General features: G+C 34.6%; 1 protein-coding gene across 6 annotated transcripts in view; it reads left to right on the forward strand.

Moving 5' to 3' along the window:
* The window catches only part of PHC3 (polyhomeotic homolog 3), a 77,460-nt gene that overhangs the window by 23,509 nt on the left and 34,647 nt on the right, over positions 1–19,304 (forward strand). For 4 of the 6 annotated variants that reach the window (XM_058556358.1, XM_058556359.1, XM_058556363.1 and 1 more), the window contains exons 5-9: positions 688–846; positions 2,910–3,008; positions 10,800–11,046; positions 17,016–17,887; positions 18,177–18,224. In XM_058556358.1, coding sequence (XP_058412341.1) covers positions 688–846; positions 2,910–3,008; positions 10,800–11,046; positions 17,016–17,887; positions 18,177–18,224 — 1,425 coding nt within the window. The remainder of the gene's footprint in view (positions 1–687; positions 847–2,909; positions 3,009–10,799; positions 11,047–17,015; positions 17,888–18,176; positions 18,225–19,304) is intronic. The other 2 variants (XM_058556361.1, XM_058556362.1) reach the window with 2 other exon arrangements.

Here is a 19,304-nt window from a genome sequence, read left to right on the forward strand (position 1 = left end):
GCCCCACCCAGTTTGCTTTCACAGATAGTTACCAGTCCCTTATGTATCCTAAGACTACACTAGTTTATTCTTTAACAGCAGTTTTAACTTTAAAGTAGTGTTTATAATTTAATTTTGTAACCAGTATTCAGGATTTTCCCATCTGTTTGACAAGTAGCAATTGTACTTTTTTCTTCTTCTCTGAGAGTTTTTGAGGGAGAATGTTATACTAATTATATGTTACATGTATGTTTTTATATATGTGAATGGATTATCTGTGTTTTAGTTTTTGTTCACTTCAGAAACCCATCAGAACGTGACAGAATCCAACAAAATCTTGTAAACAATTTGAATGTTTGATTTGAATGTTTTAAGTTATTATTCGTAATATTAAAATAATGGACCTTAGCCCTAATTTTTGGGAGGTAGTGGAAGTGATACTTTAAGATACTGGAATCCTATTGAAACACATTGAAGATACCCTTAAAAAGTGTCGTAATTACTAACTAGTACATGCTATTGTTTGCATATGTGCAAATAATTACCCAAAGAAGTGAGAGGGTGTGTCTGTCAAAGAGGAAGCCCTCTCTTTTAGATTCCTTAGCCACAGTTTATACTACTATTGATTGCCTAACTGCAGCTTAGTGAAATTCAGTGACATGGAAGCAAGAAATGGAAGCCTATGACCTAATATGTTTTCTTCCTTAGATCAACCTCTCCACTTCTCCTACACCTGCACAGTTAATAAGCCGTTCCCAGGCTTCCAGTTCTACCAGCGGCAGTATTACCCAACAGACTATGTTACTAGGGAGTACCTCCCCTACCCTAACGGCAAGCCAAGCTCAAATGTATCTCCGAGCTCAAATGGTAAGATATGAGCAACCAAATTCTTTCAGTGTTTAAGGACTTGAGAGAAATCAAAATGTTTCTTGATTTGATGCATTGAGGCATTTTTAATATTTAAGGAACGTTTAACAATTTTTGTGTGTGTGTGTGTGTGTGTGCGCGCTTAGCTCTTGTACATTTATGTCATGAAAAATTCTACTTTTAATTGGTAGGCCTTCTTGGTGTAATTAGCACCATTGTAATGAATAGTAATTAGCAACTTTGGGAAGCTAACAGATTCTGTAACAGGAGTGATTATTTTTTAATATCAAATTTCATTATTTCACACCTTTTTTCACATTTTAACATCTCTGAAACTGAGATAACATTTTATAATTGATGGTATCTTACAGTCATAATTGGTTCTTATAGTGATACATAAAATCATTGTATATCTTTGACATCTTAGATTTGATGAAATAGTTGGAAATGTTAAAAACTTGGTTATTAACTATAAGTTAGAATTTATATTGTGGGATCTTCTGAAATCTGGGTTGGAGTTCCTAGTAATTTACCAGATGATTCTTAGCTTTGGTTATTCTCATCTCAAATTCTGTAAGGTGATTTGTGTTCTTTGCTCAGTTTGATCTTTTGTTAAAATAAGAATGTTAATTTGTCTGTTCTGTGTTTGAGTACCTACTGATTTCCTAATTTAACTTTTGAGCTTTTTTAAGGATTGTAGAAATTGGTTGACATTTACTTTATTTCATGTCTTTACAGGTAGCTAGACAAGAGCTTTGGGCCTAACATATATTTATTTATATTCTTTTTTGTCCAATGAACTGAATATATATCTGGATCCCCGCTAAAATTGCACAGAAAGTTTCCCATCATATTTCTAATAGGAAACAATGACATGACCCACCTTTTTTTTTTTTTTTAACAGATTATTCAGTAGTAATTAACATATTTCTGGGGTTATTTTCCCCATGAAATCTTATTTAATTAATAATATGCTTCAAAATTAGGCTGAGCCATTTGAAATGGTTGCTATTTAATCATTTTTGACTTCTAAAACTGGCAGTTTCATATGGTTCCAGCTAGACAGAACATCTTCTCTTTAGGTTTAGTGCTTTCAGCTGTTTGTACTGGAAATTACTTTCTTGTGAAAGTTATACTTTGTTGTTTAGTTCATTTAAATTTAGTATATAAAGAACTGAAGCGATCAAAAAGATTGCTTAATTGGTCATTTTAAACAGGAATGGTTTTTGAGGAACTGAGTAACTCTTGATGCGATTTTGAAGTAGAGCATTTATACATTCTTGGAAACAACTGTCATAATTTACTAAATTGGACTGGATAATTTCTGAGTGGATTGTACTGCCTTTTTAAATTAAATGGCATTCTGTTTCAATATTGAAAAAAATTTTGAAAAGAGGTGATAAGTAAATAAATTGTCTTTATTTTTTTTGATGTGAAGCTCTTTTGCAAGCTGTTTTGTTGCTGAATTTTGACTTGTGGCGTTTACATTTAGAATGAGTATTTCTTTACAAATAGTTTTAAAAACAAGAGCAACCTAGGTTTGCACTGTAGATCCTTGGTGACTGAGTGAAATATTATAGTGTAGTATGTGGCATAGTTAATCCTTTGTGGTAAAGAGGATTGAAAAGACTCTTTGGTGTTTCTTTTCGTGTTTCTCACTGAAATTTAATTTGTATTCAAGAGTAGTGACTATGGTTGTCTATTATAACTTCCATTTTAGGAATCCTGCCACAATAGTTTTGAGCTGGGAAAAGTATAATAGCTTATTTGGGGCAAAATTTGGTATGAGGATTTCATATTACCAAAATACATTTTCTTTTTTGAGCACTAATTTATTTTTCTACTCATCAAAATCATGAGCTATTTCAAAAATGTATATGATTTTTTTTTTGAGTTCTCTCTTATCAGAAACTTCTCTCTGTCATGTAAAACCTTTTGCTTAGGAGACAATCCTAAACTGCATTGTCTTTCTGTCACAAATTTCAGTCTCTTGCCGCTATACATTTTGTGTGGGACATGTTCTTTTGTCTTAGGGTATTTTTTTGGTTTTTCTGTCTGTACAGCTGATTTTCACACCCGCTACCACTGTGGCTGCTGTACAGTCTGACATTCCTGTTGTCTCGTCGTCATCGTCATCTTCCTGTCAGTCTGCAGCTACTCAGGTGAGCTTGTCTAGCTTCATAATGTGGTACTTGAGGTCTGGATCTCCGGGTTAAAGATAAGCATACATTTGTGTTTAAGTTACTGATGGTTTCAGTGCTCTTTGCCATACATTTCAGATTGAAATTTAATAAAATACAGTGAGAACTTCAAGAAAGTTTTTTTGTTCTATAGAAATTATAATACCATTAAACAGATATTTAGGTTATCTGACATCAGTGAAAGTTAATGAATTTTTGCTGTGACATTATATGTTTAGTTTTATTGTAAAGCAGATTTATTTCTTTTATTATGTGAGATGTATTCTTTTGTGTAGATTCCTTTGCAAGCAGTTACGTAATAACTAAGTCAAGATGGATTTTAAGTTTAAAAATGAATTAAATTGGGTAAATTTTAAATTTAAAAAATTGAATAGAATATTACTTTGTTTGGTACTATGGAAAAAATGAACCTTAACTTTCTCATCACACCATTCACAAAAATAAACTAGAAGTAGCATGTAGACCTAAAGGTAAAAGCCAAAACTATAAAACCTCTAGAAGAAAACATAGGGACTGTCTTTACAACTCTAGAGTAGGCAAAACCTTCTTAGGACACAAAAAGCACTAACCATAAAAGAAAATAATGACACATTGGACTTTATCGAAATTAAAAACTATTCTTCAGTGATGTTGTTACAAAAATGAAGAGGCAAGCCACAGACTGAGGGAAGATGTGCACAATACATATATCTGACAAAGGAATTGTATCCAGAATACATAAAGTGTGCTTACAACTCAATAAGGTAGTTAGCAATTCAATTAAAAATAGGCAAAAGATTTGAACACTTCAAAAAAGAAGATATACTAAAGGCCAATAAGCACATGAAAAAAAGCTCAACGTCATTAATCACTATAGAAATGCAAATCAAAACCACAATGAATATCACTACACACTTGCTAGAATGGCTGAAATGAAGGGACTGATAATACCACATGTTAGCAAGAAGGTAGAGCAACCATACTCTTGTACATTGCTGGTGAGAGTGTAAAATGGTAAAACCGCTTTGGAAAACAGTTTGTCAGTTCCTTATAAAGTTGAACATATGCTTAACAAGTGACCCAGCAATTCCACTTCTAGATGTTTACCCTGAGAGATCTGAAAACATATATCTAACATAAAGATGTATAAATGAATGTTCGTAGCAGCTCTATTCAGAATAGCCCCAGACTGGAAATAACCAGTGTCCTTTAACTGGTGAATGGATAAACAAATTGTGGAATGTTACTTAAAAATAAAAAAGAACAAACTACTGACACATCTCAGAAACATTATAATTAGCAAAAGAAGCCAGACACGAGAGAGTACATACTCTGATTACATATATGTGAAATTTCAGAACAGGCAAAACTAAGCTATAGTGAAAAAAATCGGATTGGTGGTACCTGGGGCAGAAGGTGGGGGAGATTGACTGGGAAGGGGCATGAGTGAACTTTTTGGGTGATGGAAATGTTCTATATCTTGATTGGGGTCGTGGTAACATGGTATATGTATATGTCAAAATTTATTGAACTAGTTCATTTTATTATATGTCAGTTACATCTCAGTAAAGTTGATAAAAATAAATTGAGTAAATTTTAAATTAAAATAATTGAGTAGGATATTACTTTATATGATACCATTTTGGTATTTTTCCATAGTAAATGTTTTAGACTACATATGGCAGAAATTGGTATATCCTAGGTCATCCTTGGCTTCCTGTTTTTAATTTAATAATCTGAATCTCCTGGTAAAACGTAAAAAATGAGATAGTAATATTCTTTGGTACTTTGCATGGAATCTCTTAATATATTATTTTATTTAGTAATAAAGGCCAGTTTTCAAAATCAGCGCACAAAGATGGTGATCAGTTAAACTCAGGTTTCTCCTAATGTGTTCTGTGGCCCTCCACAATTCATTAACTTTTTTGGACATTGGTTTCTGTATTTATAAAATGAGACCTTTGTCTTTGTTAACTTTAAGGTTCTTTCAGCTCTAAATTTTTATAATGTCTCTTTGTGGAATGAATTTGTTGAATTAATGATCTTTCTGTTTTGTTTTGGTTTTATTAAACTTAATAGAGCTAGACCATTATCAACTTCCAGAATATTTTAAATTTTATTTTTTATATATACTTGACTTTGTTCCAACTAAGATTTTGATTCATTTACAAGATGCATACAATAAAACAAGATAAAATAAATTGAAAGCATGCAAGAAAAAAGCACAAATAAGAATAGGAAAGTGGCATGGAGCTAGGAGTGAGGTTGCTATTCAGATTAGATGCATGAGATCGTGCATGGACCTTCTTAGTTGTATGGTTTTAGACAAGTTACCAAACATCTTTAATAGTCATAGATACTTGTAGCCTAAGTTGAAGAATGAGTAATGTGTATGTTTAGTGTCTAGAACATTATAGGCACTCATTAGTACTTTTTTTGCAAAGAGGGGAATAGGAAGACCTGCGTTCAGATTCTGACTTCAGCAACAACAATTGCCAGCCTTGTCACTTGCCAGTTGATTAATTTTAGAGAAGGTCGTAGTATAGCATAGTGTTTATAAGTTTGGACTCTGGATCCAGACTCTCTGGGTTCAAATACATGCTTTACGACTTTCTCATTGTATATCTTTAGGTCTTGCCTCAGTTTCAACAATATAAAATAAAAAAACAAAGTAATTAAAATGCTTCATAGAGTTGTAGTGAGGATTGAATACGTTAAATGAAAAAGAACAGTGTCTGAAACATAGCACTCACTAAATGTTAACTGTTATTATTATTACCTATGCTAAGCCTCAGTTTCTTCACTATAAATGGGAGTTAATAGCTCAGAGTTGTTATTAAGGAATAAATGAAACAATAATCATAAAGTACTTAGCGTAGTGCCTGGCACATAAGATATCACATGCCACTAATTACTATTTTTGTTATACATTGTCTAAAGACAAGTCTTGAATTTGGTTCTTAGCTTTCACCTAGCTAATGGTGAAGAAAGAAACACCATTTAAAGGATTTGCAGTTTTCAAGGTAAAATAAACAAGTTGTTAGGAAAATACAACTAACATGCTCTGTAGAGAACAATCTGCCTTGTGGATTCTCATGGAGAAAACATCTTACAGTGTCTTTAATGACATCTTTAATGTGAGCATAGTCAAAGTAACTTATAAAAGTGGCTCTTTGAGGTCCAGTTTGCTGTGATACAGGTATGTGGCTCTGTGATAATCTGACTTAATTCAAGGATGGACTGTGAGGAACAAGAGGGGTGGATTGACCTTTTGGAATTTCTCTACAAATGTTTTTCTTTGCTGTTCTTTTGAAATGGCAGTGATTGAGGATTAGGTGATGCTAATATTTTGAATATTCCAGTGATAGCTTTCCTTGAGTTCAAGGCTGTTGGTTTTGAAAAATCTGTGCTCTACTTTTTTAATTTTTAAACTTATATTTGCAGCTTTTAAACCAGTTTTTTTTTGTAATTCAGAAATACCAAATTTGAAATTTTATTTTAATACTCCTTAAGTGACAGATGTCAGTATAACAGTTAATTTTTCCTTAGTATTAAAATTTATTTATAGCATACTGTCAAAAATGAGATATTTGGAATATCTTACCCTTATTTACTGTTTTAAATGCTGTATCCTTTCTCCCCACCATGCAAAAAACAAAAAAAAATCTGAGTTTCAGAAAGATATCATAGGACTAAAAGTATGTTTATAGAAAAGTAAGAAATCTTACTTGTCAAGGCTATCTAGGAAATGCTGTTAGAATTGAGGAGAAAACATAGGCATTACGCTCTTTGACATCGGTCTTAGCAACATCTTCTCAAACACCACGTCTGACCGGGCAAGAGAAACAATAGAAAAAATAAACAAATGGGACTGCATCAAACTAAAAAGCTTCTGCACAGCAAAGGAAACCATCAACAAAACGAAAAGACAACCTAACAATTGGGAGAAGATATTAGCAAACCATACTTCTGATAAGGGGTTAATCTCCAAAATATATAAAGAACTCATGCATCTTACCAACAAAAAAACTACCAACCCAATTAAAAAATGGGCAAAGGACCTGAACAGACATTTCTCCAAAGAAGATATACAGATGGCCAACAGACACATGAAAAGATGTTCAAAATCATTAACTATCAGGGAAATGCAAATCAAAACTACAATGAGATATCACCTCACGCCCGTCAGAATGGCTATAATTAACAAGACAGGAAACAACATGTGTTGGAGAGGATGTGGAGAGAAGGGAACTCTCATACACTGCTGGTGGGAGTGCAAACTGGTGCAGCCACTATGGAAAACAGTATGGAGATTCCTCAAAAAAGCAAGGATAGAACTACCATATGATCCAGCCATCCCACTGCTGGGTATTTATCCAAAGAACTTGAAAACACCAATTTGCAAAGGTACATGCACCCCTGTGTTCATTGCAGCGTTATTCACAATAGCCAAGACTTGGAAGCAACCTAAGTGCCCATCAAGGGACGAATGGATAAAGAAGCTGTGGTATATATACACAATGGAATACTACTCAGCCATAAGAAACGATGAAATCCAGCCATTTGTGACAACATGGATGGACATTGAGGGTATAATGCAAAGTGAAATAAGTCAGAGGGAGAAGGTCAAATACCGTATGATTTCCTTCATTAAGTAGTAGATAATAACAACAATAAACAAACACATAGGGACAGAGATTGGATTGGTGGTTACCAGAGGGGAAGGGGGGAGGGAGGAGGGTGAAAGGGATAATTCGGTACATGTGTGTGGTGATGGGTTGTAATTAGTATTTTGGTGGTGAACATGATGTAATCTATGCAGAAATAGAAGTACAGTGATGTACACCTGAAATTTTTACAATGTTATAAACCAATGTTACTGCAATAAACAAAAAATTAAAAAAAAAAAAAAAAAGAATTGAGGAGAAAACAGTGCTTTGGATTTAAAAGCTAGAAACTGAGCTCTACTGCCAACAATGTGACGTTAACTCTTAGTTTCTTGATCTGCAAAGAAGGGATGCTATGATATAATTCATACAGTATTTGTTAGATCCAAATTAAATAATTGATGTGAGAGTATTTGGGTAATCCACTATAATAAAAAATGTAAGGTGCGAAATTAGCAAAAATATTTCATATGAGACCTAGACTTTTTCAAAAGTCAGAAAGTTTCCATAATTTGATCATAGGAAAAGTTGAGTGAAATGAAAGTTGGACATTAGAGTGCCCTAACATTCTTTGTGTTAGAAAGGGTGGGTTCTCCTGAGAAGTGAAACTCTGTCAAAGAAAACCAAATATGCAATCTTTCTAGTAACAGATAAATTAACTTTGTAATATACTTTAGGAGTGTAGTTTACATGTTTGAAATTGATTATAAATGTTTAAGCCAAGATGCCCGTAGATATTATAGCCATATTCTAAACTTTATCTATTCATATAAATAATATATAGTATATATTATATGCACACACATGCAATTTCTTTCAGAATTCCAGAAAACAAAAGGAAAATTAGAAAAAAAAATATTCTATAGAAATGCACTGCTGCAGGTTTTAGGGTTTATTGTGTCAAATCTTCATTTATTGTGAATATGCTTTTCATTTGAAGGAAAGTTTTCAAGTGTTTCAGACTGTAGTTCAGCCTTTGGTTATTATTATTGTGGTCTACTTTATAGATCATTTATGGCAGTTAAATTTTATGCTGTTTTTTCCCTTGCTTCCTGAGAGATTTTAAGATATTAGATGTTTGTTGAGATTTTTTTGGTTAAATATGAACAGATTTTAATGTTAGCCTAAGAAAACTGTAAATAGAACTAAATACTTAACAACAACAAAAAAACCATGTAAGGTATATTTCAGAATCAGATATAGGAGAATACTTCAGACTTGTGGAGTTTCTGTTATGTCTGCAGCACTGAACTGCAGGGAGTACAAAAAGGAATGTCAGATGAGAGCTTGCCAGCCAGTCTCAGTATTTCACAGACAGACATTAGTAATTCTATACTAAGCTAGACGTTTGTCAGTGTTATAGGCCAATATGATCTAAATTCTATGGGAAAAGCATTATAGAGGGGAGGAGAAATTATTTCTAACCAGGGACTTTGGGGAGGTTTCTTTGGGAGAGTGAATGGGATTTTTACTGGGCCTTGAAGAATGGGTCGGGCTTCAGGAGTCAGCGTTGGGAAAGAATGGCATTTTAGGCAAGAGTAACTTGAGCAAGGGCTCTAAATGAAGGAAGGTATGTTTGGAGAAAGGGTAAGGAGAACAGTTTGGCTAGAATATGAGTATTGGGACTGGAGTAGTGGAAAATGGGGCTCAAAGTGGTTTGGGCCTAGACTGAGGGCTGAGTGGCAAGCTGAGAAATCTGGATTTTATCATATTTTCTTTTTGCATTACATTTCAATGATATAGCACTTATTAGTCCACTTATATTCCTATGAAATATTTGACAAAAATCAGAAAAGACACTCCATATGGTCTCACTTAGAAAATTCTTTCGGTAGCTTAGAATAGAGCTGATTAAAACCTCTACTGCTCTGAAGTAAACATTTATTTAGCACTCGCTATTGGCTGAATACTGCATTTGGCCCTTAGAAAGAGAAGGTATAGCCTTTGAGCATCAGTTAATGATATAGTTGTAGAGACAAAACACACATGAACCTTTATAAAGAACATTTATAAAGCAGCAATATATCATTTGCTTTGTCAGTTTAGAATCTCTTTTACTTCAGTTTCCCTCCGAGGGCCAGTGCTAGCATAAATGTATTTGGTGCATTCATTCCCGATAGGCAAAAAGTTTGGCAGCTGTTAGAGCGGCATTTTCTGCCTTGCTGTTTGGAAATGTTATAACCTTCAGGTGAGAGTAACTGGGATGATGCTTGCCACCATCCAGACTTGCAGTGTGTTTAGAATAGCCCCGGATGTAAACAGGAGCCATCACATAAACGATTTTAAGGCCATGCACAATCTTTTCAGTTCCTGAGATCTCGTTCTCAAAGGCAAGTGAGTATTCCATAACAACAACACAATAACAAAATCCAGCTAACTTAAAAAAGGGAGTTAATGGGAAATGCTTTTCACAATTATCACAATGGTGTGGGTGATTTGATGAATTAGTTTTCTTAGATTAGTGTTCCCTTATAATCTCTATAGAGTTGGTAACTTTTTGTTGCTCTTCTCTCTTTCTGATCTTTATTAAGACAGCAATATTTTATCCACGCTCTCCTAATTGTATGTGGTAGCTTCTCACAAGTTTATGAGGTACTTGTAAGTAACCTTAAAATGTTTTACAATCTCCTGGCGTGGAGAAGTCAGAGTGAAGTTGAAGGAATTGCTCATTCTTCCCTACACACCCTGGGCCCTCCCACCTCTGCAACTTTGCTCAAGTTTTCCCCTTTACCTGGAATGCCCTTCCTCTTTTTCCCTTTTGTCTGTCTCCCAGCTGGTAACTTCAAAATGCAGTATGTTGCAAAGTAATATCCTCATATTCATAGTTCATTTGCAATCCATGTATATTCTATTTTCGCTTAGTTCTTAATGAGTCTTTCTTTCCCTTAATGTCTTTTTAAAAAATTGCAACTTAATTTTTAAGATATCATTGCTTAGAATAATAACTCCCCTTTCCTTCAGGATTAATCAGTTGTTTCAAGTGCTTGGAGCTTTATGTATGAAAAGCATAATATAACTGTGTTGTCATTGTTGTTATAATGATAATGATTAACACGTCAATTAATACCATCTGTTTCATCCTTATTTTTTGTTATGTGGTTCTTAGGTTCAGAATTTAACATTGCGCAGCCAGAAGTTGGGTGTATTATCTAGCTCACAGAACGGTCCGCCAAAAAGTGCTAGTCAAACTCAGTCGTTGACAATTTGTCATAACAAAACAACAGTGACCAGTTCTAAAATCAGCCAACGAGATCCTTCTCCAGAAAGTAATAAGAAAGGAGAAAGTCCAGGTCTGGAATCACGAAGCACAGCTGTCACCCGGACATCAAGTATTCACCAGTTAATAGCACCAGGTGGGATAAAACTTTTGTTGAAAATAGTTGCATTATTCATTTTCTTAGCAGGCAGAGCAGAATAAAAGATGTCCATTACTTGAACAAGAATGATACTTTAAAAACATTTTTAAATGTGAATTTCATAAGTTAAAAAAAGAACATCTTAATGTTGTAGCTTCAAAAAAGAGAAATCAAAAGAGCCCAACAGCTAAAACAAATTATAATAATAAAATAGATTTTTTTGGTCAATTGACATTTGATTAACATCTTCATTGTGTGCTGATCTCCCATTATATCGAAACCTTTTAGTTTTAAAACATATATTTGCCTGTAGTTTATTTAATATGCTTTAGTGGAACAAAATTAAAAGCTTTTTAAAAAGCAAGTACATTTTTTGTTTAAAGTTCTCATTAGTGGGAGGAATTTATCACTTTCTAAAAATAAGGATTATGCATAATTATTTTCCTTACCATGTTGCTTTTTTTCCATCTCTGAGAGGAAGATGTCAGGGAATCAACTAAGTCGTTTTCATTCTCATCAACCCTTGAATCCCATGTGTGCTCCCTCTGCTATCTACAGATAACCTTGCTTCGTGGTTCTCATGCTGAAAATGTTGGGGCCATCCAGAGTGAGTTTCCTTACTACCTCTTCTGTTCATCTCAGAATTTCTGAGTGTTGAGCTTTCTTCACTTCTGAAGAGATAAGGAATCATGTGCTTTCTTTTTTAAAGTTAGCACTTTTAGCTTGTGTCATTGATTGCATCTTTTTTTACTGGCTCCTGACCTTCTCTTGTAGTTATTACAGCACTTTTGTCTCTCTCCTGCTGGATCCATCCCTTTGCTTCTCAGGTATACTTAGGTCTCCCCTATTGCTAATATGTCTGCATGTGTTTTTATAGCAGTATTAACTATTGTTTATTGAAAGTATGTGTGTGTGGCATGCACTGGGCTAGACACCTCACGTTTCATTAAAAAAAAAAATTCCTCCTTTCATTCACCCTCATCAGGGAAGCTTCCTCTTCTATCCTTTTATAGCTGTATTAGTTTTTAAAGATTCATTTTACACTACTGAAGTTTGCTTTTTCTCCACCTAAACCTATTTCTCTTTTCATGTTTCCTCTCTGCTAATATTGCCAAGATTCTCTACATCACCCAATCTCTAAGTCTTGGAATTGTTTGATTCCCCTAGTTAGAAATCTCTCTTGACTCTGAACTTGTGTAGCATTTTTATGCTCCTTTGTGGTACTTTTTCTTTTATAGTTATCTATATACTTATTGATCTTAGCTTTTGTACTAGACAGTAAGGTCTTGGAGGGAAGGATAGTAATATCAGGCACTTATGTGTAAAGTACTTTACATTTATTCACTCTTTTAATCCTTTTTCAGGTTCACCTTTTCATCCTTTTGTCTTGCCAGCACTAAGCTGTGCCTTCTGTGTACTTATCTACAATAGGTAGACAGTAAATATTTGTTGGATTAATAGTTTTTTTTCCATTTGAATTTTGGAAGTTATAGCGCAATATTTTCCATTTATATTAATTAGGTATCACTGCTTAGAATTATTAAATCTGAATCTTAGATAAGTGCAGGCTTTCCTATAATGTGTAAGTTAATAAATCCATTCATAGTATAGTTAGATGTGAATTCTTTTTTATAAACATGTGTGCACCAGATCCTGCTCTCTCTATGGCTTGATAACAGGATTTTTGTACTGTATTTTCCAGAGTATTCTCAGCCTCAAACCAGCCTCTGGCCAGTGTTGATAGGAGTCAATGTGGAGCAGCAGTGACCCACTGTGCTTGGAATGACTGCTCAGGGGACAGTTTCTAGTGATTCCTATAGTTTTGATAGATTATAGTGGAGAGTAGGTTAATTTCCTTCTGCGGAGAATGCTACCTTCAGAGAAAGCTGGGAAGTCTTTCAGGGTTAGTTCAAGCAAAGAGATCTACTTTCAGATTTTCAGTCCGCCTGAACTCCCGATGCCTGGTTCTGGTTGACACTTATTCTTCCCCCTTTCATTGATGGTGTTTAATATCCTTAGAGTTGCTGTCCTCTGATGGCCAATATTTTATGTAGGTGTGGAGGAGACTACTAAGCTAAAACCATCAAAGAGCCTCAGGACAATTGCAATTCCAAATTCAGGTCTTACGTGTATGAACCAAACTCCAGTTTTCCATGGCGTTATTGATTAGAAACAAAACCAAATGGAAGACCCTAAGCCACGTAAACCTTTGCAGCTACCAAACTTGTAAATTCATTCAAGCCTCACCCTGCAGTTAGTCAAAGCAATTTGTATCTTCTGACAAGGCAGCAGCTATATTTTTCCACCTTTTTAGTTTTTCTGCTCTTGTTAGTAGGAAGTTAGCCTGAAGCTAAGATTTTTTTTGGAGATTCTTGAATTGGTAATTTCTCCTTCTCCTCAGTTAGAAAAATGCTTGTTCCTATAAGTCACTTTCAAATATAAAAAAATTTACTTATATTCTAATGTAGTGATAGTCTAATAATTATTATAATGGACATGATTATTGTTTCCTTATATGTATTTTTAGGGTGCTTAAATCATTTGATTTTCTTCATCATTTCTTGAAGGTAGAGTTCCCACTTGATAGTTAATAGTTCTATTTTTTAATTTAATTTAATTTATTTTTTTTTGCGAGGAAGATCAGCCCTGAGCTAATATCCATGCCAATCCTCCTCTTTTTTTGGCTGAGGAATACCGGCTCTGAGCTAACATTTATTGCCAATCCTCCTCCTTTTTTTCCCCAAAGCCCCAGCAGATAGTTGTATGTCATAGTTGCACATTCTTCTAGTTGCTGTATGTGGGACACAGCCTCAGCATGGCTGGAGAAGCGGTGCGTCAGTGTTCGCCCAGGATCTGAACCCGGGCCACCAGCAACGGAGTGCACGCACTTAACCGCTAAGCCACGGGGCTGGCCCAGTAGTTCTCTTTTTAATATATAAAATAAAGGCAAACTTTAACCAAATGTCTGGAAATTACCATGAACTATATTAAAGCTCAGGTTTTTTATAGCAGTTTTTAAAGCTTTTATGAAATTAGTTTAGTTGGAAAAAATATATACCATTTTTTGCAGACGTTAATTCAGTGTGTAGTGAAAAGCCTGTATCCGTCTCAGGCTGCCATAAAAAAATACGATAGACTGGGTGGCTTAAACAACAGAAATTTATTTTCTCACAGTTCCTAAGTCTGGAAAGCCCAAGATTAGGTCTGGCAGTGTTTGGTGTTTGGTGAGAGCTCTCTTCCTGGCTTGCAGATGGCTGCCTTCTTGCTGCGTCCTCACATGGCCTCTCATCTGAGTGCTGAGAGAGAGGATAGTGAGCTTTCTGGTGTCTCTTTTTATAAGGGCACTAATCCTTTTGGGTCAGGGCCCCACCCTTCTGACCTCATTTAACCTTAATTACTTCCTTAGAGGCCCCATTACCAAATACAGTCACATTAAGGGTTAGGGCTTCAACATATGAATTTTTGGGGACACAAACATTCCCTCCATAATAGGAACCCAGACTCAGCTAGGACTATGGGTTCTTTTAGACCCAGAACTGCCCCTTAATAACCAGGTGATTTCAGGCAAGTCAGTTAACTACTCTGAGTTTCTTCACCTGTAATATATTGGATTAGTATAGTACCCTGCCTACCTCGTGGGGTTATTGTAACTATTGAATGAAATAATGTATGTAATAATTTATAATAATATATTTATTTACAGTAATTAAAGAGTTTTACTACATATGTGAGAGAGGATGCCAATCATTAGTTCTCCAAATATAAAGCCACCTTGACAATAATAAAATGTTTATTAAAAGCAGAGAAATTAGCATACATGATATGATTCTCCAGGGCACTAGGGCTTTTCTTGTACAGAAGTATTATTTCAGATAGCCTCACGATATTTCTGTAATATATGTGCTTATCATTTGGACTTATGGACTAATATAAAATATATAGACTCACTTTGATTTCTGATCAAAGAAAAATTTAATCTGGGTGACAGGATAGACTATTAATTTATTGAATTATCAGCTCTAGAATATAAAAAAAGATTGCTTACTTGAATTTTTGTTCTTGTAAATATAAAATCCATTGTACTTCAAGAATATGGTAAATTTTAATTATAACTTAAAAAATTGGCCGGCCCTGTGGCTTAGTGGTAAGTGCGCGCGCTCCGCTACTAGCCTGGGTTCGGATCCCGGGCGCGCACCGACGCACCACTTCTCCGGCCATGCTAAGGCCGTGTCCCACATACAGCAACTAGAAGAATGTGCAGCTATGACATACAACTATCTACTGGGGCTTTGGGGGGGGGGAAATTAAATTAAAAAAAATTGAATTAAAGTGGGCCTTTGCTGTTATGCCTACAAAAACTCTTATTTCTTTATCTATAAAAGGGGAAGAATAATACCTACCTATACTACACGCATTTTGTGAGTACAAATGAGAGAGATGTGAAAACACCTTGAGCCCTTTGGAAGGCACTCGATAGAAATCCAAGATTTTATTGAATACTCTCCTATATAGAGTCTTTAGCAACACATTTATAAAGTGCTGACATAAAATTTTCAGTCTTAGTTTGAAGTGCTATTCTAGTTATGTGAAAATTATTTTGTTAGATGAAATTTTAGACCTAATTTCCTTTTTTTTTTTAACAATTAATGGATATTTGTTGAATCTTCTAAATGCCTCTTTCTTGAGATGTTAATCAGATGTTAATTTCCTTAAAGGTTCTCCAAAATTTTAAAATAATAACCAACCAAATGCAAAAATGTTTTAAAAAATTGTTAAAAGTTTTTATAAGGCCTTTGTCACAAATGTGGTTGAATATAAAAACAGATGCAAGATGTAATAATCTTTATCTTAACGTTCTGAGATTAAGAAAAATTTTTGCCCTGTCTTTAGATCTGTTTTAAATGTATATAATTTTTACATGATATTACTATTAAGCAATCTTTTCAGTTCATCTTCTAGTGAGCCCAGTTTCCATTCTTATTTAGATAGAGAGGATTTCACCAGCATCTCCCTCTGTGTAAACCTATGCACCAGTACACAGAAGAGGCATCATGATGGGGAAACTACTTACTACTTGATTTTGCTAATTCTTATATATATTATTCCCTGTTGTGAGTGGCTTCTCTCTGGAGAAAACTGAATACTATCACTTATAGATTACTGTAGGGTTTTTTTTTGTGGGGAGGAAAGAAGTAAAGCAAGATCCTTTGTTTAGACAGTGTAGACTTCTGATTGCCTAATTCTCTGTGCAAGCAAAACTAGTGCTCTCCTGGATTTGGAATGGCTCTTGAAATTTCATTTCTTAGTTACAGTGATTATTGAACTGTGCTATAGAATTCACACATGTGTTTTGCTTAACTGAATTAACTTTTTATACAAAACATTTTTCTCTTTCTGGGTCAAATAATACCAACTCTTCATCTTGGCTCAAATTTGGAAACTTATTTGGGAAGCTTCAAAAGTAATTACATTGACTATTAGTTGGAAGAATGTTTAGACGTAGATTGAAAAGGATGAGACCTTTATTTTATGAGTTTTAATATTGTATTTTTATTATTTTGAAGTTATATTTATATAGATTATACTTGTTCAGTGATACTTCCCCTCTTCTCCCCAAAGAAAGAATTCAAGTGGATAAACTTTGTTAAAAGTTAATTTAGATATTCTGGTGACCTCTAAAATTTAATAAGAATAAATCATGTGTAGATTCAGATTGATGAATCAATTGTTTTAGGCAGTTCTCTTTTGGAACTTATTACAGTACAGCTTATTTTATGAAATCTTTATAATTTTCTAAGGAAAAGGTTTCATCATTACATTTTCAAGACACTCTTGTCTGGAAGATTTGTAATAGATTTCTGATGATTATGACCTTCTGATATGAAAACTTTCCTCCTTTAGATTTATTTAAGACTTTCTATGACATTTTTAAAATAAATACTAATTGTCATTTTTTTCTCTCACAGCTTCATATCCACCAATTCAGCCTCATCCTCTAATAAAACATCAGCAGATTCCTCTTCATTCACCACCTCCCAAGGTTTCCCATCATCAGCTGATATTGCAACAGCAGCAACAGCAAATTCAGCCAATCACACTTCAAAATCCAACCCAAGACCCACCACCATCCCAGCACTGTATACCACTCCAAAACCATGGCCTTCCTCCAGCTCCCAGTAATGCCCAGTCACAGCATTGCTCACCAATTCAGAGTCATCCCCCTCCTTTAACAGTGTCTCCTAGCCAATCACAGTCAGCACAGCAGTCTGTGGTGGTGTCTCCTCCACCACCTCATTCACCAAGTCAGTCTCCTACTATAATTATTCATCCACAAGCACTTATTCAGCCACACCCTCTCGTGTCATCAGCTCTCCAGCCAGGGCCAAACTTGCAGCAGTCCACTGGTAATCAGGTGCAACCTACAGCACAGCTGAATCTTCCATCCCATCTTCCACTTCCTGCTTCCCCTGTTGTACACATTGGCCCGGTTCAGCAGTCCACCTTAGTGTCCCCAGGCCAGCAGATTGTATCTCCAACATCACACCAGCAATATTCAACCCTGCAGTCCTCTCCAATCCCAATTGCCACCCCTCCGCAGATGTCGACATCTCCTCCAGCTCAGATTCCACCACTGCCCTTGCAGTCTATGCAGTCTTTACAAGTGCAGCCTGAAATTCTATCTCAGGGCCAGGTTTTGGTGCAGAATGCTTTGGTGTCAGAAGAGGAGCTTCCAGCTGCAGAAGCTTTGGTCCAGTTGCCATTTCAGACTCTTCCTCCTCCACAGACTGTTGCGGTAAACCTACAAGTACAACCACCAGCACCTGTTGATCCACCAGTGGTAAGCCCTTGGAAGCTCTTTGACTTTCTTGCTGAACTGAAAGTAAAAACTATTTTCTCCCACATTATGTTATATTGCTAGATCGAAATTCCTATGAATTTAAAAAGCTTGAAATTTCCATCTGTCAGTGTCTGGCAAACATGCTGTATGGGCAAAAAAAAATGCCATTTGTTGTAGTATGGTTGCATGCTTGATAATTTGTGATGGTTATTAAAGTCCCTCGTTAATTTTATTACTATTTAAACAAATCCATCTGCTATCTTTACAGAGTTGATTTTTTTTCCCCAAGGGAATGCATTTGAACCAGTGTCATCTGCACAAAGTTTTTTCTCTTAAGGTGATTATCCTTCATAGATCCCTTCTGTTGGCTTGTATGTTCTTAAACGTATGATTTATCTAGCTAACCTTTTTGGTTGTATGCATTCTGAAGTCCTGGGCCTTTAGGGGCTTTTATTTCAAGGTGGAAGTATGCTTGTATGATGTAATTTTTTTGGTAAAATTATATTTTGTAATTAAAATTTTGTAAAAAACATTTATTCCAGGAAAGACTCCAACTTTGCAAAAATAGTTAACTGTAGACCATCTTTTAGAAGTATTAAACTTCTGATTTTTAGATTTCTACTAAGGGAAAATATATCCTTAAAATATTTTTCATTAAAAAGCTAAAAAAAATCTCAGTGGATGAATTGAGTACTGAGGATGAAAAAATCCATTGGGAGGAGTAAAAATTTTGAATAATTGAGATTGTGGTGAAATTTATCAGAATAAACCTCTAAAAATGGTGCGTGTTGCCTACAAAGGAAAATTACCCTGAAAAATATTTTTCTTTAAACATTCTCTAAAGGGCTTTTTAAATTTATAAAATAATTTACAATAAAAATTGAAATAAAGTCTCTAAATGTTTAGGCAGAATGATCAAATTCATAATTTATAACTGAGGAAAACAATCTTCTCAAAGATCAAACCTCACTGAAGAGATTTTATTATTTAAAAGTTAATAACCATTAGCTCAGAAAGGAAAGGAGTTTCAGAGTCTTTCCTTAATAGGAACTTTGGTTCTCAGGATGCAAATTTATAGATTCTTTATTCTTGTCATTCTGACTGATCTTAATAGGCATAAACAGATTGAATTTCACTCCTTATTCACTTTAATTAAAAACAGAACTTGACAAAAACAACAATGGGCATCTAGAAATCAGTTTTTCATTCAATTATCATGTCTCTATATTTTCTTTTAATGGATTTTTGAAGAGTTTGCAATGGATGTTGTAACATAAAAACACAGGCTTTGAAGTGTTCAGTACCTTCAAAGAAATCAAATTTAATTTAAATTTGGTATTCTCACTTTCTAGTTCAGTAGACTTCATTTTTAACAAGTAAAAAGTAAATTTCTCTGTATGCCTTATATTTTTCTAAT

The sequence above is a fragment of the Diceros bicornis genome, chromosome 15 (genome assembly GCF_020826845.1).
Source record: "Diceros bicornis minor isolate mBicDic1 chromosome 15, mDicBic1.mat.cur, whole genome shotgun sequence".
NCBI lineage: Eukaryota > Metazoa > Chordata > Mammalia > Perissodactyla > Rhinocerotidae > Diceros > Diceros bicornis.